This window comes from Trichechus manatus, unplaced genomic scaffold, assembly GCF_000243295.1.
Source record: "Trichechus manatus latirostris isolate Lorelei unplaced genomic scaffold, TriManLat1.0 scaffold00053, whole genome shotgun sequence".
Taxonomy (NCBI): Eukaryota; Metazoa; Chordata; class Mammalia; order Sirenia; family Trichechidae; genus Trichechus; species Trichechus manatus.
Window position 1 is genome coordinate 13,704,143 of NW_004443989.1, and position 23,769 is coordinate 13,727,911.

Sequence of the window (23,769 nt, forward strand, 5' to 3'; positions counted from 1 at the left end):
AGACCCTATTTCCAAACAAGGTCATATTTACAGGTGGAGGGTTAGGACTTCAGCATACATTTTTGGGAACACAATTCAACCCATGGCAGCAAGGCTGCTACCTCTTTTTCTGTCTGCCGAGAGCACTTTCATCACCTTTTGCTCACACAATTCTCTACCCTGGCCACAAGCTCTATCCAACATTAGATGCACCCCAGGCAGGCCAATCTGGGTCGAGAACCTTCTACTTCTCCAAACACAGCTCTTGGTGAGGCCCCTCTGTCCAAGGACACAGAGCCCTGGAGGAGGTGACCCTAGAACTGACCCTACCGGGTCTCACCCCTTGGAGAGGCCGGCTGATGGAGGAGAGAAGGCAATCAGGCACAGGGAAGGCGGCTGCAGAAATGTCTGTGTTCTCATGGTTATTGTTACTTCCTTGCCAGTGCCGAGGGCTCCTGTCCCCTTTAATAACACCCTGTGTCTCTGTAAGGGCCACAGAGCTTTTCTCCTACATTCCCAGCCACTTTGCAAGATGATCAGTGTCCAGCACTAGTCTCTCAGTCCAGAGGCAGATCCATCAGCTGACATTCCTGAGAACCTGTTGGGCAAGTCCTACAGCTGGCTGTGCACTCTGTTACTCCATTCCTTGCAGCGGGGCCTGGGCAGGGTCCTCAGGCACAGCAGATGGCTTCAGCAGGGCATGAGGTAACGTCTGTGGTGCTTGGTAGATGTTAGTTCAGCTTCTCCTCCTTAGCCGGGATGTGACTTGCAGAATCACCTGTGAAGTCATGGAGGACTACTGGGAGGAGACAGCCTGAGGAACCAGCTAGCAGGTGGGTGAGGAATGATGAGACCAAGGCTCTTCACCTGGGTTCTTGGTGGTGATGAGGGTTTTGGTGGGGGGGGGGCTTCAGTAGTTGTGGTCTTGGTGGTGGGGGTCTTGGTGGAGGCTGAGGTCTTGGTGGTGGTGGATGCCCTAGAGTTCTTCAATTAGGGTGGCACAGGGTACTCTGGTGAGTCCTGAGTTTCTCTGAAATCAGAGGAGCAGCATGTCAGGCATGACAAGCAGGGGTACATGGCTAGTGTTTTGGTAGACCACAGAAGACACAGATAGGGTCTGAGGCTAGAAGCTCTGGGGATGAAAACCCAGGGAAGTGGGGAACCTAAAGTGGGGAATCTCTCTCCCTACCACACCCTTCTCTGCTCCAGACCAACCTCTGGACCCTGGGCCCCTAGAGGGGAGGGTGGACACCCCTGGTCAGGGAGCCTTCTTGGTGCTGGGCACCATTCCCAGAGACAGACTCAGGGGCTGGCCCTGGAGTCATCTGGTCTGACCCCTGCAAGCTTGCCTGTACGGGTGGAGGCCCCAGAATGGCCTTGTCCTCCTCCCTAGGAGAGCTGCTGTGGCCAAGCTTACGCTCCACCCTGGATCCTGGGAGGATCTGTCCATCTTAGTCCTCCCTCATCCCATATGTCCCCACCATACAATCCACCCACCACCCTGACGTTGCCCTGAGTGATAAGCCCAGAGCCCCATGATCAGCCTGGAGGGGACCTGACCCCCCTCTACCAGTACTCTTAGGCAGAATCCACCCCTGCTCGCCCTGAAGCCTGGGACTCGGTCCCACCTTCACACCATTTTTGGAGTTTCCACAGCATGACCACCAACCCCTGATGTCCTAGGCCTACTCAGGGGCCACCACCAAACAAAAGGCCTGATCCTCTCCCCTAGTCACTGCTGGGTACTGCCTGTAGCACCTGTCTCAGACATTTTTACTCCTCCCCAAGGTCTTGGGAACCTCACTTCTGGGCTGCCCCCACAGCACCCAGTATGCAGTAGCACCTGAGAGACATGGGACTGGTGGGGGTTGTCCAGGCTGCATATGTGTCCCAGGGGTTGGTGCCCTTGTCCTTCGCTGCCTGGGTGAGCCCTGTGTAGTGTGGGAATTGGCAGTGACAAACTTATCTGGTCCTCGTGGAGTACCCAGGCCTCCCTGAGATATCTGACCCTTGGAGCACTGGCTGCCCTCCTCTGACATTGGCTGTTCCAGACTCAGCCTGGATCCCAACATCTTTCCTCACTGAGGTGCCACCCCAGACACCCCCTCTTGCACCTCTGGAGTCCTTGGGCTCTGCCCTATCTCAGTCCTTCTTCTCCTCTCACAGTGGCCATGGATGGCCTGACCATCCCCATGGCCTGTGGGCTTCTTGGCTGCCCCACTGTCCACACTATGGCCAGAGGAGGGTCCCAAGTTCACCATGCCTGACTGCCTGTGAGCCTCATTTCCCCCATTCCTCCTTGGTTGTGACAAACTTCCATTTTTTCAGTGTGAAGAAGCCTTTCCTCACCATGCGCTTACCTAACCTGTTCACCCTAAAACTTCCACTCCTATTTCCATACTCATGTCAATGTCCACTGCTGTGTTAACCTCATCCCAAGCAAAGCGGGACAGAATCTGCATCAAGTAGAGTGCCCTGCCTGGGCAACAGTGCCCCCCATTGCCCTGGGTGAGCACACACCTCTTGTTATGTAGGATGGCTGAGAATAGGGACAGTAAGGACATACGGGGAGTACCATGTAGTGAGTGATCACATGGTGAGTGACCAAGCAGCGAGTGACTGAGTAACGACAACACAGTGAGTGACACATGGCAAGGACCACACAGTAGGAACCACATGACAAGTGAAACATGGTAAGTTACCACACAGTGAGGACCATGTAGCAAGTGACCACACAGTGAGGATAATGCAGCAAGTGACGCATGGTGAGGACCACACAATGAGGACCATGTGGTGAGCGACTACACAATGAGGCCATGTGGTGAGTGACACTCAGTGAGGACCAGGCAGAGGGTGTCCATACAGTGAGGCCTACACAGTGAGGTCCACAAAGTGAGTGACTGCACAGTGAAGACCAAGCTGTGAGGACCACACAGTGAAACCCTGTGATGAGTGACCTTTTGATAAGTGACATAGTGAAGACCAGGTAGTGAGTGAACACACAGTGAGGACCACACAGTGAGTGACATGTAGTGGGGGTCACGCAGTGAGTGATATGTGGTGAGGGACACACGGTGAGGACCACATGATTAGTGATCACACAGCGAGGATCACACAGTGAAGACAGTGTGGTGAGTGATCACATGGTAAGTGACCATGCACTGGGGACCATGTAGGGAGTAATAACTCAGTGAGCAGAAAGTTATGAAGAGAGTCCCAAATAAAAGTCCTACCAAGGCCCAAGCTCAGCCCCCTAGTTCTGACTTAGTTCTTGTTTTGGACACTGGCCCTGGAATTCCCTCCAGCCCAGCCATTTTTCTTCCATCAACCTCAAGAAGACTGAAACCCGCAGATTATGATGTATGTGACCCCTGCCCCATGCACCCTGCCACCAAGGGCTGTGCTGAGACATGGCCCCTCCCCAAGCTGCCTTTGCAACAAGAAAGGCAAGTGGTTAAACATAAATACCTCACAAGAACGCAGTATAAGGAGAATATATACACATTTATTTCATGGCCACAAGTGCCTACACCACAAAGCAGCACTTGGGATAGAGTCTGAAGCCCCGGGGTTCTGCACACATGTCTAGAAAGAAACCTGTTTCTTAGAGCTCAAAGCCAAGGAAGACATAAAGGGTGCAGCATAAATGATCAGGGAACGCAGGCCGGGGGGGCCCAAGGCTCGTAGGTGGCACTCCCTCTGGTCCCATCTCGGATCTCAGACATTTTTCCCACAATGGGTCACTTCACCTGTAGATGACAAGAATAGCATGAGTTACTCTACCATTGCTGGAACAACAGTGGGCTGCAGTGAACCTGGCAGGTTGTGGGAGGCAGGCCCCAGGACCAATGATCTTCTTGATGCTCGCATGGTCCTGGGTGATCCTAGTCCCCTTGGAGCCCCCTGTGGGTCCTTTTTCCAGCCCAGCAGTGAGCAGATAGACATTGTGCTCTATTGCTCATAGAGCTACACTTCCCCCACACACCCTTGGTGATCAATGACCATCAGAGGTCTTGTGGATGCAGTGGCCCCTGCTCTCAAAGCCTCTAATAGGGTCGTACACCCAGAGGGGTTTCTCCCGCCCTCTCTCCCACAGCCCCTCTTGGGGACCAGGCTGCACAGCCCCACAGGGACCCCTGCCCCACTAGCCCCTGACTGGGCTACCTTGAACAGAGTGACTGTGGTGCTGTAGAAGAGGCTCAGGAGGAAAAGGACAATGAAGGTGGAGGCCATGGCCCATAGGTTCTCGAAGCCTTCCTCCTCAGCATTCACTTCCCCCTCTGCAACGGTGACAGGACACAGAGGAGGGTCAGCTTAGCGTGGACCCAGGGCTGGGTCAGTGACAGAGCAACAGCACAGCCAGCGCCTGACACCACACCTGCCCCAGGGTTGCATCCATGGTGGGGAGCAAGCCCAGCAGAAGTCAGAGGACAGTAGCGAGGTGATGCAGACAAAGCACTGGCCATAGAAGGGTTAGTGTCAACACAGCAGGCTGCATGCGGCTGGGGCACCGTCTCCCACAGGCTCCCACACCATCTGCCCTGCTTTCCTTTTGAGGCTAGAACCTCCTGATCTTTCTGGAAGAGTCTCCGGCCAGGCATGACCTGGGGACACCTTGACACCTGGTGAGCATGTGTGGGCTCAGAGTGCAGGGGAGGGGAAGAACGAGCAAGTTGAATGGGCTGGTGATACCCACACCCTGCCCTAGGAGTCTGTGGGGCCAGAGGCCAGTGCACATGGCATTTGGGGGCTATGGCTGGCAAACCATGGGCTGGATCCCAGTGGAGGGGGCCTCCTTCAGGGGCTTGGGGATCGCTGTACTCGTTCACTGTGAGTGGGTGAATGGGGGCAGTGTACCCAGGCAGCTGGATGACAAGGCTTGAGAGGTAGCCTCTGGGACCCCTCCTGTGTCCTCTATGTCCTCATGTCTGCAAAGATCTCACTCTCTGCATCACAATTTCAGTTGGGGACATGCTGGTTAGTTATGCCCTGCCTAGGACCAAGGGAGCAGACAGACAGATGGACAACCTGAGGCCCAGAAGAGTGATGGGGATGAACAGGCTGAGGATGGTGCTGAATGGCCCTGGTGGGCATCGTACCTCAGGCCTCCAAGGGGCCGGGTGTTGGGAGCATCTAGGGTGGTCTCAAGGACTGGCACTGTCTTTGAGGGGTGCCAAAACTTCACTAGAGCTCTGTGCCTGCCCCGCCCGCTGGCTCCCACTTGCCTGCTGGGCATCTGCAGGGAGCTGATCTCATACCCACCAGTCCCCCTGAAGGGCGCCTCCAGGGTCCATGTCCTTAGGCCCAACGTCCTGGCTATCTGCTCTCAGGGTGTGGGCATGGACTCTTAGTTTTATGCACAGATAGAACCTGGGGTGGGCAGACTTATTAAGACCTCGGGCTGGCAGGAACAGCTCTGTCCAGGGCTACCCTTTCTCCCCTCTCAGCACAAGCCAGAGCTTCCCTAAGGAGCTGAACCTGGCTGTGCCTGGATGGGGTCATGCTCACCGTGGGCCTCTGAGAACTTTGTTCTGGCCTGGGGTCTGCAGCCCTAGTCAGAGTCTGGGCTAGGTCAGCCCTTTGCTCCTCCAAGCTGAGGCGGAAGGACAAGCTAGCTGTGGGCAAGGTGCAAGGTGGTTGGTGTCCATGTGTGTGCATGTGTGTCTGTGTTCATGTGTATGTCTGTGTGTATGTGTCTCTGTGTGTACATATGTGTATCCATGTGTCCACGTGTCCATATACCCATGTCTGTGCCTGTCCATGTGTGTAACTGTGTGTGTGGCCATGTCTGTGTGGCTATATGTCCATGTGTCTGTGTGTCTGTGTGTTCATGTGTGTCCGTATGTGTGTGACCATGTCTGTGTGTGTGCATATGTGTCTTTAGGTGCCCATGTGTGTGCCTGTGTGTCTGTGTGGCCATATCTCCATGTGTCTGTGTGTGTCTATGTGTGTCCATGTGGGTGTGTCCATGTCCATGCACGTTTGTGTATTGGTGTCCATGTGTATGTGTCTGTGTGCATATGTGTGTTTGTGTCCATGTGTCCATATGCCCATGTCTGGCATATGGCAAGTCCATGTGTCTGTGTCCATGTGTCTGTGTGTGCCCATATGTGTTTGTATCCCTGTGTGTCTCTGTGTCCATGTGCATGCCTATGTATGTGTGTATGTGTCCTTGTGTACATGTGTCTGTGTGTGTCTGTGCCCATGTGTCTGTGTGCATCTGTGTGTCTGTAAGTATGCATGTTGCCTGTGTGACCAAGCTCCAACCATCTTTCTGGAAAGCACGAGAGGAGCAGGGAGTTGGAACTCTCTGGGGGTGAGCATTCAGCAAGGAGGCGAGGGTGTCCAAAGGGCAGTCGGACAGTGGGTGGGAGGAAAATGAGTGGTCTGCAGGCAAAGGCAGGGTGAGCGCAGCACAGGCAGGTGAGCAGCGCTCACTTAGGACCAGCATCTTGTGAACTGATATTTTTATTTCTAATTTTTATAAACATACAACTTCTCACCCACAGACATGGTTAGTTTGAATGCACACATGGACACACACATAGCGGCTGGTCACCACATGGGGCCGAGTAGGGCCTTGGGGCCCAGTGGTCAGTAGCAGGTGTTGGCCGTGTCAGACATCACCAGGGACACGTTGTACAGGGAGGGTTTACCAGTGGACTTGTCCACGGTCCTCTCGGTCACCTGGTGGGACAGGGCCTCGTGGACCACGATGCAGGTGAATGTGTCCCCGGCGCTCCAGTCTTCCTCAGACACGTTCAGGATGCTGTAGGTGAAGTAGAAGCCCTGGGCCTGAGGCTCGGGCATCGGGGTGCTGGTGACATAATTGTTGGAGGCCACAGGCTGTCCCTTGTGCAGCCACTGCACAAACACATCAGGGGGTGAGAAACCCTTTACGAGGCAGGTGATAGAGGCTGACTCACGCAGACTCAGCTGCTCCCGGGTGGGTGGCATCAGGTAGACGGCTGGTGCATGCTTGGCCACCTCTGTGGGCAGAGAGATGGCAGTGAGCATAGTGGGGGAACCGAGACCCAAAGAGGGTGAATGAGCTACCCCACCTCAGTCATCCCTAGCCCACCAGGAAAGGGGCCTCACCCTTTGGCTTAGACATGGTCTGTTTCAGCGGCGAAGGGAGGTCAGCGTGGGTGACGGTGCATGTGAACGTTTCCCCTGACTCCCAGTCTTCCATGCAGACGGTGGTTTCTCCCGTGGCACTGAAGGTTTCATTGGGGTGGCTCTCAGAGATGTTTATGTGGGTATTCAGAACCTCGCCATTCTGGCGGGCCCAAGAGATGTGCAGACTGTCGTAGGTGGTCAGGTCTGTGACCAGGCAGGATAGCTTGGCCGATTTTGTGAGGAAGATGTCAGCAAAGGATGGGGGGATGGCGAAGATACTGATGGTTATTAGCGGGGCTGCTTTCAAAAGAGAGTTGAGATCAATGTCCAGTAGGAGAGAAAGTTTGGGGAGGTGTGGTTTCCCCAGAGCACAGTGGTGGACTTTGCTGCAGGAGTCCTGTGGGAGGGGGACACGGGGCACCCCTGCTGGTAAGAATTCCCTCCCCACTGAGAAGGAGGGGCTGCCCTTGGCTGGCTCAGGGAGCCGATGATCATGTCTGTGTATGTGTGTGTGTGTGTATGCATGTACATGTGGTGTGTATGTCTGTGTGGCGTGTGTGTATATCTGTGTGTGGCACATGTGTATATGTGGGTATGTTTGTGTAATGTATGTGTGCATGTGGTGTGTGTGTATATGTCTGTGTGTTGTGTGTGTGTGTGGTGTGTCTGTGTGTGTTTCGGGATTCCTGCTTGGCCAAGGAGGGGCAAGGACTATGTTTGGGACAAGAACCCTCCCCCTGGGAACCTGTGCACTTACGCAATCTACACACAGAGGACACGTTCTTCATGAAGTCTAGCCCGTTGTGCCTCACAAGGCAGGTAAACACTTTCTGGTTGATCCAGTCGATCTCGCTGATGGTCAACATGCTGTTGATCTGGAAGGTTTGTGGCCCAGACCCTTTGAGCTCAGGCTCAACTTCTCCTGTGATGATGCCAGACTCCACCGACTTCCCATCACGCAGCCAAAACAGTGAGATCTCCTTGGGACGGAAGCCTGTGGCCTGGCAGATGAGCTTGGAGGTGCGCTGACCAGTGCCGGAGAAGGCATCTTGGTATGGGATGTACACACTCACATTGGGGGGCAGCTCTGTCGGGTTATCTACAGCGGGGGGTGGAATTCAGGAGTCAGGGGACATCAGGACAGGGCAGACTTGCCCCCATCCCCATGGCCAGTCCTACCCACAGATAGATAGGGGCCCACCCGGTCTCACCTGGAAAGGGCACTCTCAGGTCCTTGTTTTGGTTGGGGTGTTGGACTTTGCACACCAGGTACTCATCGGTGCTCTGGTGGACCTCGACGGAAGGTAAGAGTACCTGAGAGCTGGCCATATACTTGCCCTCCAATAGGACAGATGGGAAGGTCTCGAATTTCTCGGTGTTGATAGCGCTGTTGTTCTGATAGTCCCAGGAAAATGTGATGGAGCCAGGCAGAAAGTCACGAGCGAGGCAGCCAAAGGCCACCTGGCTCTGGTCGGAGCTCTCACAGGAGATGAGGGGGAAGAGACTTGGAGAAGATTGGCTCTCTGAGGACCCAAGAGTGGACACAAAAGAGAGGGAAGTGGTGATGAGCTATTTTTTCATGCAAGTGGTCAGTGTGTCAGGGCAGAGCTGAGCAGTTTTCCCTAGGGCCTTGCCAACCTCCTCCTCTATCCCCCGAGCCCACTTCTGGGTCTCCAAGTCCTGGCCAGACAGAGCCAAAAGTGTGGCCCATGTCCCTGTCCAGCTCTGGGGAAGTTCTCCCTCCCTCACTACAGAAACCCTGCACAGAAAACTTGGGAACGTGGAGGAGGGGCTTCTTGTTGGAGCAGGCAGACCTGGGCGCTCCTGCCAGCACCATCTTGCTTTCACCATTATTACTGCTGACCCCTGGCTGGGAAATTCTCCCCAGAGCCCAGCCTGAGGAGAAGGCGTCCCCCTTGGGATGGCTCAGGACTCGGGCTCCAGCCAGACCTCTCGGCCTCCCCTCTGAGACATCCAGCAGCAGTGCTGGGTGCCCAGCCCTGACACAGGCTGCTCAGCCAGCGTAGAGCGGAGCCCCCACCAGCTCAGTCAAGCTTGGGCCAATCTGAAGTCTCCTTATGCAGGCATTTCAGCCTGGTGTGTATGGAGTCCAGATGGAGGGTGTGTGTGAGGGCTGTAGACTAGGCTCAATGCTGCACAGCCTATCCCCTGAGCCACACCAGGTCACCCGAGGTCAGCATAGCACACTGTCCTCCAGGACAGTCCAACACAGCCAACTCAGATCACACTGGACCTACTTGGCCCAGCCTAGTTCAATGCAATCCCAAAGCAGCTCAATTGACTCAGCCTGGCTTAGACCAGCCCAGCCAAGCTCAGCTCAGCTCACCCGAGTTATCCCAGCTCAACCTGTCAAGCGCAGCCCAACTCAACCCAGCTCAGCTCAGACCAGCCCAGCTTAGCCCAGCCCAGCTCAGCCAAGCTCAGTCTAACTAGCCCAGCTCAGACCCATTTGGTTTAGCCCAGCTCAGCCCAGCTTCATCCATTCCTGCTCAGCTCAGCCCAGCTCAGCCCAGCTCAGTCCAGCTAGCTCAGCTCAGCCCAGCTTGGTCCAGACAAGCCCAGATCAACCCAGCTCTGTTCAGCCAATCTCAATCCATTTTAGTCCAGCTAGCGCACTTTCATCCAGCCTAGCTCAGGTCAGCCCAACTCAGCCTAGCTCAGTTCAACCCAGTCCAACCCAGTCCAGCTAGCCCAGATTGGTTCAGCCAGTCTCAGCTCAAGTCATCTCAGCTTGCCCAGCTTTGTCCAGCTCAGATTAGCTCAGCCCAGTTCAGCCCAGCACAGCAAAACTGTTTAGTCCAGACCAACTCAGCTAGCCCAGCCTACCCTAATCCAGCTCAGTCTAGCTCAGCCCAGCTAAACTCAGTCCAGCTAAACTCACTGCAGCTTAGTTCAGCCCAGCTCAGACCAACTGAGGCCAGCTCAGTGCAACCTGCCTGGCTCAGCATAGTCCAGCTCAGCCCAGCTTGGTTCAGCACAGGCTGGTTCAGCCTAATTCAGCCCAGGTCAGTCTAGCTCAGATCAGCCTAACACAGCCCCGCTCAGCCCAGCTCAGCTCAGTCCAGTTCAGCAGGACTAGCCTGGCTCAGGCTAGATTGGTTCAGCCAACTCAGAATAGCTCAGTTTAGCCCAGCACTGCTCAGCTCAGCCTAGTCCAGCCCATCCCAACCAAGCTCAGCCCAGCTCAGCCCAGCTCAGTCCAGCTAAGTCTAGTCCATCCCGGCCAAGCTCAGTTCAGCTTAGTTCATCCCAGCCCAGCTAGCCCAGCTCAGCCCAGCTCAGTCCAGCTAAGTCTAGTCCATCTCGGCCAAGCTCAGTTCAGCTTAGTTCATCCCAGCCCAGCTAGCCCAGCTCAGCCCAGCTCTGTCCAGCCCATCCCAGCTGAGCTCATCCCAGCTCAGCCCAGTTAGCTGAGCTTGGATCAGCCCAGCTCAGTCCAGCCCATCCCAGCTGAGCTCAACCCAGCTCAGCCCAGTTAGCTGAGCTTGGATCAGCCCAGCTCAGTCCAGCCCATCCCAGCTGAGCTCAACCCAGCTCAGCCCAGTTAGCTGAGCTTGGATCAGCCCAGCTTAGCCCAGCTCCGCTTAGACCAGCTTAGCCAACCTTGGTCCAGCCCAGCCTAGTTCAACCCAATTAGCCCAGCTTCATCCAGACTAGCTCAGCTCAGCTCAGTCCAGCTAAGCTCAGCCCAACTTGGCCTGCCCAACTCAGCCCAGCTCAGCACAGCTAGCCCAGCTTCATCCAGCCCAGTTCAGCTTGTCCAGCTCAGCACTGCTAACCCATCTCAGCCTAGCCTGGTACAGCCTAACACTCTAGCTTGGCCCAGCTCAGCCCAGCTCAGCCTAGCTAGCCCAGCTTCATCCAGCCTAGCTCAGCTTAGCCCAGGTCAGCCCATCTCCATTCAGCCCAGCCCAGTTAGCCCAGCATAGTTCAACTCGACTCAGCTCAGCCCAGCTCAGCTCAGTCTAGCTCAGTTCAGCCCATCCGCAGCCAGGCTCAGCCCAGCTCACCCACCTAGCCCAGTTTCATCCAACCTAGCTTAGCTCAGCCCAGCTCAGCCCAACCCAGCTCAGCCCAGCTCCGTTCAGACCAGCCCAGCCCAGCTCAGCCCAGCTAGCCCAGGTTGGTTCAGCTCAACCCAGCTCAGCCTAGCTCACTTCAGCCCAGCTCAGTTCAGCCATCTGCAGCCAGGTTCAGCTCAGATCAGCCCTGCTAGCCCAGCTAGGATCAGCCCAATTTCAGCCCAACTAGCCCACCTTCATCCAGCCTAGCTCAGCCCAGCTAGCCCAGCTTGATTCAGCTCAACCCAGCTCAGTCCAGCATAGCTCAGCCCAGCTAGCCCAGCTTCATCCAGCCTAGCTCAGCCCAGCCCAGCATAGCCCAGCTCCATTCAGCCCAGCTGAGCTAACCCAGCTTGGTTCAGCTCAACCCAGCTCAGCCCAGCTCAGCTCAGCTCAGCTCAGCCCAACTCAGTTTAGCTGATCCACTGCCTGGCTCAGCCCAGCTCAGCCCAGCTAACGCAGCTTCATCCAGCCTAGCTCAGCCCAGCTAGCCCAGCTTCATCCAGCCTAGCTCAGCCCAGCTAGCCCAGCTAGCCCAGCTCCATCCAGCCTAGCTCAGCTCAGCCCAGCTCAACTCAGCTCCGTTCAGTCCAGCCGAGCTCAGTCCAGCTAGCCCAGCTTGGTTCAGCTCAACCCAGCTCAGCCTAGCTCAGCTCAACCCAGCTCCATTCAGCCCATCTGCAGCCAGGCTCAGCCCAGCTAGCCCAGCTAAAATCAGCCCAATTACAGCCCAGCTAGCCCACCTTCATCCAGCCTAGCTCAGCTTAGCCAGGTCATCCCAGCCTAGCTAGCCCAGCTTGGTTCAGCTCAACCCAGATCAGCCCAGCTAAGCTCAGCCCAGCTCAGCACAGCTCATCTCAACTCAGCCTAGCCCAGCCCAGCTTAGCTCCAAAAGCCCAATAGAAGTGTCCTGGATGGAGGCACCAACCCCAATAAGGCTCACTACTTTAGCTAAAGCCATCTCATTCCTGGAGTCCTGGGTACCCAGGCTCAGCCCAGGGTCAGTTGTTCCCTGGTGCTCCTGCCTCTCTCCCCCTTCTGCATCCTCTCCTGGTCATCTCCACTTGAGACCCAGAATCCTGGTCCTCTGGCCCCAGCCAAACCAGCTTTGGCTCCAAATGACTATCACCCTTCAGCCACAATGATTATTTCCTGGAAACTTTAAATTAATTTAAAAAATCTTGCAAGAATTGAGGAACAGCATTTCCTACCGTAAAAACAAAAAGCCCCTCTTTGGCTATAGGATCGGCAAAAGAAAAGGCTAAGGAAATTTTCCCCTCAGCCCCCTTTACTTTCTGGGCATCCTTTTAGCCTGGATTCCTTTCTTCTGAGTCTACAAAAAGTCCTTGAGTATTACTAAATTTTTTATAGTTAAAAACCATCATTAAAAACTACCAGGATACAAATTTTATCTGAATTTGCCATTTAAGCATATGCTCTTCACCTTAAAGCTCTTTAGAAGGTGTACAGTACTTTAAAGTGCACAATAATGATCTAAAACCCAAAGGTATCTTTATAGCTTAAATAAAGACAATTTATGTGGTACTGTGCATATTTTAAAGCATCATGAAAAATATAATTATTAACCAGTAAGCACTAGATCAGCTTCTGCCAATTTTTCCTCCAATTATCCTCTAGGGAAAGTGTGGACCAGGCCGTGGACACTCAGAGAATCACAAAAACAACTCTCCCCCTCACCCCTGAGAAATAACATAAAGGCTGATTCTCCTTTACATAGAATAAAACATCAATACTAACATTGAGGAGCAGCAAATGTGGCAGCACCAGCTGCTTTTCTCCTACCTTCTCTGTCGTCTGGTCACTCGCAAGTCCCTTGAAGCTCTTTGGCATTGAAAAATCCCTCCAAATCCATTAAAAAAACTGCTAGTTCATGAATAGCCAGCTTGGCCATTGGTGGCAAAAGCCAGGATTGCATGTTCCCAGCCCCAGATGGTCCTAGGAGACTACACAGCCAAGGCCAGGCCGTGGTGGACCCACACAGAGCCCCTCTCCGAGGACTGTTCTTCAACTCAGGAACCAGGCCAGTGATCAAAAACAGAACCTGCACTTCAGAAGTCTTTTGTTCCAAAGTTCCTTTCTGATGTGCTATCTGACTCATTTCTCTCTAATTCACCAGCCAACACACTTAACTGAAATAATTCAGCACAAATATATATACTTCACCTATAACTTACCCTAAAGTTAAAAAATATATATATCTTGAATTTAAAATTTTAATCCTGAAATTAATACTTAAAGAGTGGTCTTCAAAAATATTGAAATGTATTGGTGATGGATGCACAACATGAATGATGTAATTGGTCTTCCTGAATTGTACATGTGAAAAATGTTGAACTGGCAAATGTTGTGTCATCTATCTTTTTACAACAATAAAATAATTTTAAAATACTGAAATGAAGGTAACTTTATCAGAATATCAAACTATTTCTTATTTACAAAGAGAATATCGGCCAACTTAAAAAAAGTAATCGTGAGCACAATCATTGTAAAACCAGTACTTTGAGGCGCTGGAAAATGGTCTGAGATTAATTATATGAAAGAACAACAGAGTAATAAAAAGTTACATTAATGCATTCATAAACCATATCTGACTGTTTCATTTCTTAAACACTTTGCTTTGAAAAATGAATACAAATTAGAAGTTGGTAAGCTAAGACTGAAAAATTAAATTCAGCTAGTTAAAAAAGGAACTCTCCAGTTTCATCTCTCCAGTCAGCATCTGAGCCTTATTTTAGAAATGCAAATTTCCCAGGTGTTGTTTTTCACAGTGGGACACTTCCAGATATGTGGGTCTGGGCAAAACCATCTGAAAACCACTTGTTCATAACCATGAACTATAAATTTACCAACCATGTTTTCTTGTTTCCTAAAATAGATTCCCTGTGTGACCTACTTCCTGCCACCTGCTGCAGGTGTCCGAGACCCCTCTGCAGCCATCTTGACTCCAACTCAAGTCACGTTGTTCAATTAATTTTTAAAAACAAGTTTGATTTATTAGTGTCAAAACTCCGTTTTGAATTGGGGGAAACAACTGTACCACATTTTGCTATTTCTTGTCTAAATTAGCAGCCCCCATCAATTCCAGAAAGACATGGCTCTTGGCTGTTAATTGAGTGATAAGATTTTTAAATACTTTGCCATTTTTTAATCTAACATACTTGATAATCTCTCAAAATTTTAAGTAACTCTTTTCTTGACTGTTTTCCTCGGGAACCACTTCAAGTGTACCCTCTCTTTTAATATTTAGTAAATATACCTCTTACAATGAATAAATCATTTTCTCATAGAAACTGTCCTCACAAACAAAGATCCCTAAGAAAGTCATATTCAGGAGGACTGGGCGTATGGTCCCTAGAAGACTTTGGAAGGCCATCAAGACAACAACTGCACCACTCCTTCATGGATTCACTCACCAGAGCAATAGTTTTTCCAGCCAATACAGAATTTGAAGTCCAGATCTAGCACAGAACATACCTCATAATTCTAAAGACAGTATTCTATTTGGCACTCCATGTGTAGCATCCCTGTGGTTCTATAGACACAGTGCTAGCCTCAAACTATTCCACAAACACTATGATTCCAACAACTAAAGATCTACTTTAGCTCAAATTGTCCTCTAGGCAAAAGGAGTCCCCAGTCCCTTCTAGCCAAACTCTTCAAACCCCCAGCCCAGGGTCTCCCTTTCAGGAGCTCAGACTGTCCATCAGACACCCTGGCATTGAATGAAGTTCAGAAAGTTATCAGAAAAACCATTGGGGCTCCCCAATCCCTGAGGTTCCCCAGCCCCTGTCCCCTCTTCGCCAACCCCTATTGGGACACATCCACTGACCAGCCTGCAATGCTCAGAAATCCCCACAGACAGCAACAGAAAGCAAAGGGCCCGAATGGTTGTTCTTACCTGAGGAGACAGTGACCGTGATTCCTTGGCCCCAGTAGTCCATACCGTAGTAATCACAATGGTAGAATCTTCTTCCCCACCCCACAAAAACCCAGGAGCTGACTCAGAGAACCAGGCACCAGACACCCTCATCTTCACAACTCTTCCTATCACAGCCGATAGCCCATTCACACTTCCTTCCCTACCCTGGGACCCTCTGCAGGCACCCTAGGGAGACCTCACATTCCGACCTGGCCCCTTCCAGATCACTACCACCTGCACAATCGGACTGAGGGGACAGCACACTCCCACCTCAGACTCAGAGGTCAAACATGACCCTGGGCAAGAAACCGCCCAGAAAGTGGGTGCTTCAGAGCCAGGTAAAAGCTCCCGTTCCCACACAGACCATCCCTGAGACACTCAACAAGTAGAGAGCGATTACCCTCAGACAGCACTCAGACTGACCATAGAAGCCACCCTGTCCCAGCACCCACAGATGCCCAACCAGTCATCCTGGGAGAAAAGGGAGATTGGATCTCCCTCTCCTGACCCCCAAAATGTCATGACTTCTCTCAGAGATGGAGACGTTGCCCTCTAAATTTTCCAGAAGTGCAGTTAGAATGCTGAGTAGGGGAGGGGGTGAGGACCCACCTGAGGAGACAGTCACCACAGTCCCCTGGTCCCAGTAGTTGAACAAATTGTCACATTGTGACAAAGTGTCAGGACCCTGGGCAAGAACTTGTGCCCAACTACAGCCTTCGGAGACCTTGGGACCATCTCAACTTGAGCCCAGTGAGGGCCAAAAGGGCAGAGAGGACTCCTGAGGCCAAGAGTGGCTGAGTCCCCCAAAGAAATCCCCAAATGCAGATCCTGGGAGAAGAGGGCAGTGGGAACCTCTACTCTTTGCCCCTGTAAGTTGTGGTCCCCACCTCAGCCCTGCCTGAGTCCCCAGACTGTGCCCAGATCTTCTTGTTCTGAGCTACAGAAACCCTCATTTCCCTCCAAAATACAGCAAAAAGAGTCAAGTGGGAGAGATAGGCTTCAAGGACTCACCTGAGGAGACAGTCACCAGGATCCCCTGGCCCCAGTAGCTGAGGTAGTCACATTGCCATGTGACCCGTTAAAGGGTGTACAAAAACCCTGACACAGCCCGGCCACCCCATGCCTAATGTCCAAGCCAGAAAGCACTAGGGCTTCATGTCTCAAAACATGAAAAATGACTCTGTCCATCTTGTGTCCCAGGATCAGGGAACCCAAGACCCCACAGAAGTGTCCTTTGCAGAGCATAGAACCAAACCATGCACAGACAGCCTCAGATACACCCTTGAGGGCCCCTGAAGGATCCACACAAGCCAAGGATCTCCAGAAATTTCTTTTCCAGCACCAGGACAGAGAAGGCTGGGCCAGGCCAAAGAGACAGAGAGAAAGCCTACTTACCTGAAGAGACAGAGATCTGGGTCCCCTGGCCCCAGTAGGCAAAAACGCAGGGACACAGCCACAGTTCCTGCCCTGAGATAAACCCACCAGGGGCCCATGGTCCACAGCCCATGATCCCAGAGCACCCAACATAGACCCTGGCAATGTCACACAGACCCAAGGGTGGAAAGAGGAGCCAGGCTGAGGTGCAATTACCTGAGAAGACCTTGACTGGAGTCCCCTGGCCCCAGTACTTGAAGTAGCCATAGCCACACTAATGAGATTGCCTGATCCATTGACATAAAACCCCACTCAGCCCTGAACACCCCACAGCCCTGAGAGATGTCCATCTGGCTGGGAATCTTGAAGCCTCACTCACTACTGGCCAGCAGGCTGCAGGAGACACTCACCTGGGGAGATGGTGACCAGTTTGCCCTGGCCCCAGCTGTTGAAGTAGTAGTAGTAGTAGCAGCCACAGTGATGTGTGTGACTGGCCCTCCCACACACAAACTGTCCTGCTCTGCCCCAGCTTTTCCTTCCCTTCAAGCTCTGTGGCTTCTCTCACCCAGCCCTCAGCTTTGGCCCCTCTTCTGCTGCTCAGGGGTCTGCCAGCTCTGAGGGACAGTTCCTAGTGGGGCCAGAACCCTGTGGAGCTCCCAGCCTGTCCTCCCAGTCCCAGCTGACCAATGACAGTGGAGATGGCTGCCTGACTGCTGTGCACCATTTGTCCCAGAGCTCCCACCAGGCTGACAGAAGGCTCCAGGGACCAAGGCAGAGGAGATGCAGGAGGACTCACCTAAAGAGATGGTGACTTGGGTGCCTGGGCCCCAGTAACCAAAGTAAGCATAGCCACAGTGAGCCAGCCCTGAGTGAGGGCCCACAGAAACTCTGCAACCTAAATCTGTTCTGTGCTTGGAGAAATGGCCCACTGTTGGCCCAGCAGTTGGAGGCAGGTGTTCTATTGGGGTGGGGGGTGGGGGTCCTTCCTGACACCTGAGCTCATAGGTCCCATCACAGGGGTCATATCTTGGGGTCTCACTGCTTTTCCTGCTTAATGCTCTGACAGATGCCTGGGCTGAAAGGACACATTCAGGTCTCTGCAGCTGCAGTCCCCTCACTCCCCATCCCTGTCCTCCCTAGCCTGCTCCCCAGGACACAGGCCCCTGTATGGTCCTTATTCTAGGTGGACTCTGTCTTCTGTGAGGGACCCCTACAGGGTGAAGGAGTGGACAGAGGGGTGTCTACAGGGTACAGGAGGGATGGTGAGGGGACCCTACAGGGTGGAGCAGGGGATGTGGGGGGTCCTACAGAGTACAGGAGGGGATGGAGGGTTCCCCACAGAGTGGAGGAGGGAAGAGAAGGGAGACCTACAGGGTAAAGGAGGGAGGTGAGGAGCCCCTACAGGGCAGAGGAGAGACAGTGAGGGGTCCCTACAAAGTGGAGGAGAGATACTGAGGGGATCCTACAGGATAGGGAGGGGATCATCAGGGATCCTATAGGGTGGAGGAGGCATGGTGAGTGGTCCCTACAGGGTGGGGAGGGGATGGTGAGGGGTTCTTACAGGCTGGGAATGGGAATGGTAAGGGGCCCTACAGGGTGGAGGAGGGGTTGGTGAGGGCCCTATAGGGTGGAGGAGGGATGGTGAGTGGCCTCTACAGGATGGGGGAAGGGATGATGAGGACACCTACCAAGTAGGGAAGGAGGTGGTGAATGGTCTCTACAGGGTGGGTGAGGGACAGTGAGGGGTGCCTACAGTGGAAGAGGGATGGTGTGGAGTCTCTGCAAGGTAGAGGAGGGGATAGTGGGAAAGTGTACGTGGAACATGAGCAAAGTTGTGATGTGCACAACAGGGCTGCGGATTTCTGAAGTCACATTTATAGGGCTTGAGATCAGGGTCCAGGTATCTGGCTTGGTCTGCTGGAGATATTTTGAGATGCTGCTGGGGGACAGACTGTAGGCAGGCAGGAGCGGTCGCTGGTGGTGTTAGCCTCAGGCAGCTAGTGTGCAGTCCTAGAGAAACCTTGCAGCCATGCCTGGGCAGTGGTGCTTCTTTGGATGTGGTTGGTGAGTCCCAGGCATGTGAATAGGGCTCAAGGAGGAGAAATCAGTTTAGGCTCTGAGGGGCTGTCAAGGCAGGTGGGAATTAGGAGACCCTGGCAGGAGAGAGTCACTGGAGGTGAGATAGGGAGAGGGTGAAAGTGAAGACGTGACAATGTGTCCTGAAAGCCACTGATATCGCTGGGGGGGTCTGGTCAAGGAGTGGGGTCTCCAAGCTCACCCAGGTTGGGTGATGGGGGAGGGTCCTGCCCCTGCCCTCTTATCTGAAGCTAGGGTCCTGCTGTCTGGGAACTTGGGGGAGCCTCATATCTTAGGGGGCAGGGCTTTTCTTGGCACCCCCCAGACCTTAGCCCTGTTCTGGAGGCTCTTCCTCCTGTGGTCTCAGCCCTGGCTCTGGGGCCTCCCATCTCCCTTCCTAGGGAGTGGGGGCTGCTGCCCCAGGCACTCAGGAAGCACCTGCTACCATTTCTCTGGGGGAAGGGAAAGAACCCACTGTGCTCAGCCCCCAGCACAGCCCTGCCTGCCAGGCTGACCCCAGCATTCAACTTTTGGAGGGCCCTGCAGACTGATGCTCAGGAATGGCTGCACCCTATTCCCTCCTCTTCCATGATGGAACGATACCTTTACAGAGTTTTTTGAGCCTTTTGGACAAAGTCTAGTCTTTCCCAGGCAATGCTGTAATGCAGCAAGCATCCCATAGTCCATCACGTCACTGTCCTCCTGCCCAGGCCAGGATCCTCTTGCAGTATCCCATGGCCCAGTCCTGACAGCTTGCCCCACCCCCCACCATAAGTGCACACCAAGGAAAGGGCAGGGGTGTGAATAGTGCAAGCGGCATGTCCTATGGGTCATGCACGGCATCTGGATCATTGTGAAGGGGTGGCCAGAACAGGCCCACCTGCCTCTGCCCACAGCTAGAGTCTCCCGGTGGGTCCTCATCCCCACCCCCACCTGACGAGTCTACCTGGAAGGGGACTCCTGGCTTGGTTGCTCTAAGCAGGACTTGGAACTAGGCTGAGGGCAATTGAGAGGGTCCTTCGACCACTAGGGACTCCCAGCTACTCATTGATTAGAGCATGGTCATTCAATTCCTTCCAAAACCAGGGAGTAGGAGTGGAGACTTAAACAACTCACTTTCAATAATGGATAAAACATCTAAACAGGAGATTAACAAGGAAATAGAAGGCCTGAATGACACAATAAACCAAATAGACCTAACAGACTTTTAAAGAACACTTCACCCAACTATAGCAGGATATACATTCTCCTCCAATGCACATGGATCATTCTCCAGGATAGATCTTATGTTAGGCCACAAACCAAGCCTCAATAAATTGAATAAAAGAGTGAAATCATACAAAGTATCTTCTTCATTCAGAATAGAATGAAATTAGAAATTAATAACAGAAGAAAAATGGAAAATTTCACAAAAATGTGGAAATTAAATACTATACTATTAAACAACCAATGAGCCAAAGAAGAAATCATAATGAAAATTAGAAAATACTTAGAGACAAATGAAATGAGAATTAAAGGAAAATATACCAAAACCCATGTTATATGGTACTCAGAAGAAAATTTATAGCTGTACACGACTACACTAAAAATGAAGAAAGATTCTGTTATGGCTTGAACTGTGTTCCCCAAAATATGTGTTGTAAATCCTAATTATTAATTTTTTGAGGCTTGATTTGTGACCTAGCATATGATCTATCTTGGAGAATGATCTGTGTGCATTGGAGAAGAATGTATATCCTGCTGTTATGTTAATGAGATAGTATTAGTGTAGGGAGTGTCTTAAGTCAATCTCTTTGAGATATAAAAGAGATTAAACAAGCAAGTGAACAAGCAGAGATGGAGGAAGAGAGATTCTAAACAGCATGAAGATTGCACAGGAGCAGAAGCTCAAAAGAGACAAGGACCTTCCTCCAAAGCCAATAAAGAGAGAAAGTCTCCCCTAGAGTTGGCACCCTAAATTTGGACTTATTGCCTCCTAACTGTGAGAAAATAAATTTCTGTTTGTTAAAGCCACCCACTTGTGGTATTTCTGTCATAGCAGCACTAGATAACTAAGACAGAGTTGAAACCAATAATGTAAATTTACACATTGAGAAACTAGAAAAGAAAGAGAAAGTCAAAAGCAACCTGAAAATAACGAATTAATAAAGATTAGAGCATAAATAAATGAAGTAGGTAATAGAAAAGCAATAGAGAGAATCAATGACACCAAAAGTTGGTTCTTTGAAAGATTAACAAAATTGACAAATCCTTAGCTAGACTGAAAGAACAAAAGAGAAGACACTCGTAAGTAAAATCAGAAATGAAAGTGGAGACATTACTAGTGATCTTACAGGAATTAAAATGATTATAAGAGAATACTATGAACAATAAATCTCAACAGACCTATTACAAGGGAAGAGATTGAAAACATCCCAACACAGAAAAGTTCAGAATTAGATGGCTTCACTAGTGAAGTCTACCAAACTTTTAAAGAAGAATTAGCACCGATTCTTCTCAAACTCTTCCAAAAATAGACGTGAGAACATTTTCTAACTCATTCTATGAAGCCAAAATTACCCTGATACCAAAGCTAGATACCACAAGAAAACTGCAGACCAGTATCCCTTATGAACATAGATATAAAAATCCTGAACAATATACTAACAAAGAAGTAGATAAGGGTGAATTGTGGAATTTTAACGTTAAAAACCAAAGGAAACCAATGAAGATGTCATACTGGTTGAAGACTAGGAATTTCCTTATCATTCCATAAACAAAAACAAACAAACAAAAAAACCAAACCCACTGCCATCGAGTCGATTCCATCTCATAGTGACCATATAGGACAGAGTAGAACTGCTCCACAGGGTTTCCAAGGCTGTAATCTTTACCGAAGCAGACTGCCACATCTTTCTCCCATGGAGCAGCTGGGTGGATTTGAATCATCGACCTTTGGTTAGCAGCTCGTGCTCAACCATTGTGCCACCAGGGCTGTTTTACCATTCCATAGACATCTGAAAATAATGTTTATTATCTATATTCAGGGCTCAGAGGTCTATTTATGTCAATCAAATCTTACTATTTGATATTTATTGCTGTTCTTAGTTGCTGTCAAGTTGATTTCGACTCATGGCAACCCCATGTGTGCAGAGTAGAGCTGCTTCATGGGGTTTTCAAGGCTATGACCTTTCAGGAGCAGATCGCCAGATCTGTCTAATGAAGCATCCTTGGGTAGGTTAGAACTCCCAAACTTTTGTCTAGTAGTCAAGGGCTTAACTGTTAGTACTGCCCAGGGACTCTTTATTTGATATTTAGAACTTCTATAACTTTACTTATCAAATATCCTTGTCTTTTGTCAGTCTGCTTTGTACTGAGAGAGTTGAACTCTTCTACTGCCAAAGTAGCTCTGCTCATTTCTTCTCTTGTTAATTTCTGCTTTATGAATGTGGTTGCTATGTTATTTGGTGCTTGAGTATTCATAGCTATCATATTTTCATTGTAAATTTACATTATAAAGTATATTATTTACCACATTTAATGCTTTTTGGCCCAAATTCTTCTTTGCCTGATACGAAATCGTAACCCCCATTTTCTTTTTATTTGAATTTGCCTGGCATAAATTTGTGAATAATTCCCCTAACTTTTCTAAATAGTCGTTTTTATGTGTAATACTCACGGGCTATATAGAGTTGTGTTTTATTGGGTGATTCGATTTGAAAGTCTCTTCCTTTTAACAGGTACGTTAAGACAGTTTATATTTATTTCTTTTTTTTTACTGTGCTTTAAGTGAAAGTTTACAATTCAAGTTAGTCTGTCATACAAAAATTTATACACACGTTGCTTTGTGACCCTAGTTGCTCTCCCTATACTCTGACAGCATGTTCCTCCTTTCCACCCTGGATTTCCCATGTCCATTCAGCCAGCTTCTGACCTTCTCTGCCTTCTCATCTCGCCTCTGGACAGGAGCTGCCCATTTAGTCTCATGTATCTCCTTGAGCTAAGAAGCACACTCCTTGTGAGTATCATTGTACATCCCATAGTGCAGTCTAACCTTTGTCTGAAGAGTTGACCTCAGGAATTTGTTTTTAGTTTTGGGCTATCTGAGAGTCCGGGGGCCATGTAGTCCGGGATCCCTCCAGTCTCAGTCAAACCATTAAGTCTGGTCTTTTCATTCGAATTGGAGTTCTGCACTTTTCTCCTGCTCTGTCAGGCACTCTCGGTTGTGTTCCCTGTCAGGACAAAGACCACTTATATTTATTAATATGATAGATATGTTTGGTTTCAATCCTCTGCTATTTTATGTTATGTTCTTCATTTTATGTTGTTTTTCCTTTAATTTTTTAAATATTTACTGCTTTTCTGTTTACTATTTTGTGCATACAATAGTAACTTTATAATTATAACTTTCTAAAATATTCTCACAACTAGACCAATAAACCACATCATGATTAATGGTGCAGAAATTGAAGTGGTTCAGGACTTCATCCTACTTGAACCAACAAACAATGCACATGGAAGCAGTAGTCAATAAATCACAGTATTACATTGAGGAAGCCTGTTGCAAAAGACACCTTTTTTTTGTTTGTTTCAACATAATTTATTATTATTTTTTTATTGTACTTCAGGTGAAAGTTTACAGAACAAATAGTTTCTCGTTAAACAGTACACATGTTGCCCTATGACAATGGTTAACAACCCCACTAAATGTCAACATTGGCTTTACTCAATCTTGGGTTCCCTGTCACCAGCTTTCCTGTCTCCTTCTGCCTTCTAGTCCTTGTTCCTGGACTGCTGTGCCTCATTAGTCCTGTTTTGTTTTATGGGGCTGTCCAATCCCCAGCTAAAGGATAAACCTCGAAGTGACTTCACCACTGAGCTAAAAGGGTGTCTGGGGGCCATACTTTCGGGGTTTCTCCATTCTCTTTCAGGCCAGTAAGTCTGGTCTTTTTTTGTGAGTTAGAATTCTGTTCTACATCCTTCTCCAGCTCTGTCCAGCACCCTCTATTGTGATCCCGGTCAGAGCAGTCAGTGGTGGTAGCAGGGCACCATCTTGCTGTACTGGACTCAGTCCGGTGGAGACCTTGGTAGCTGTGGTCCATTCGTCCTCTGGACTAATCTTTTCCTTCTATCCTGTTCTCTTCATCTTCCCTTGCTCCGGAAGTTTGAGACCAGTGAAGTATCTTAGATGGCTGCTCACAGGCTTTTAAGACCCCAGAC

At 50.5% G+C, this 23,769-nt stretch overlaps 2 gene segments (V, D, J or C); both read right to left on the minus strand.

Annotated features, from left to right (window-relative positions):
* LOC101356308 (immunoglobulin heavy constant gamma 1-like) overlaps positions 1 to 23,769 on the minus strand; it is a 458,188-nt gene that overhangs the window by 122,675 nt on the left and 311,744 nt on the right. Inside the window, 1 exon segment of the C gene segment in view lies at positions 16,132 to 16,179. Coding sequence covers positions 16,132 to 16,179 — 48 coding nt within the window.
* Positions 3,520 to 15,047, minus strand: LOC111820855 (Ig mu chain C region membrane-bound form-like). The segment is given in 7 exon segments: positions 3,520 to 3,728; positions 4,144 to 4,259; positions 6,636 to 6,968; positions 7,078 to 7,398; positions 7,856 to 8,200; positions 8,310 to 8,621; positions 12,984 to 15,047. Coding segments are annotated over 6 exon segments (1,242 nt in total).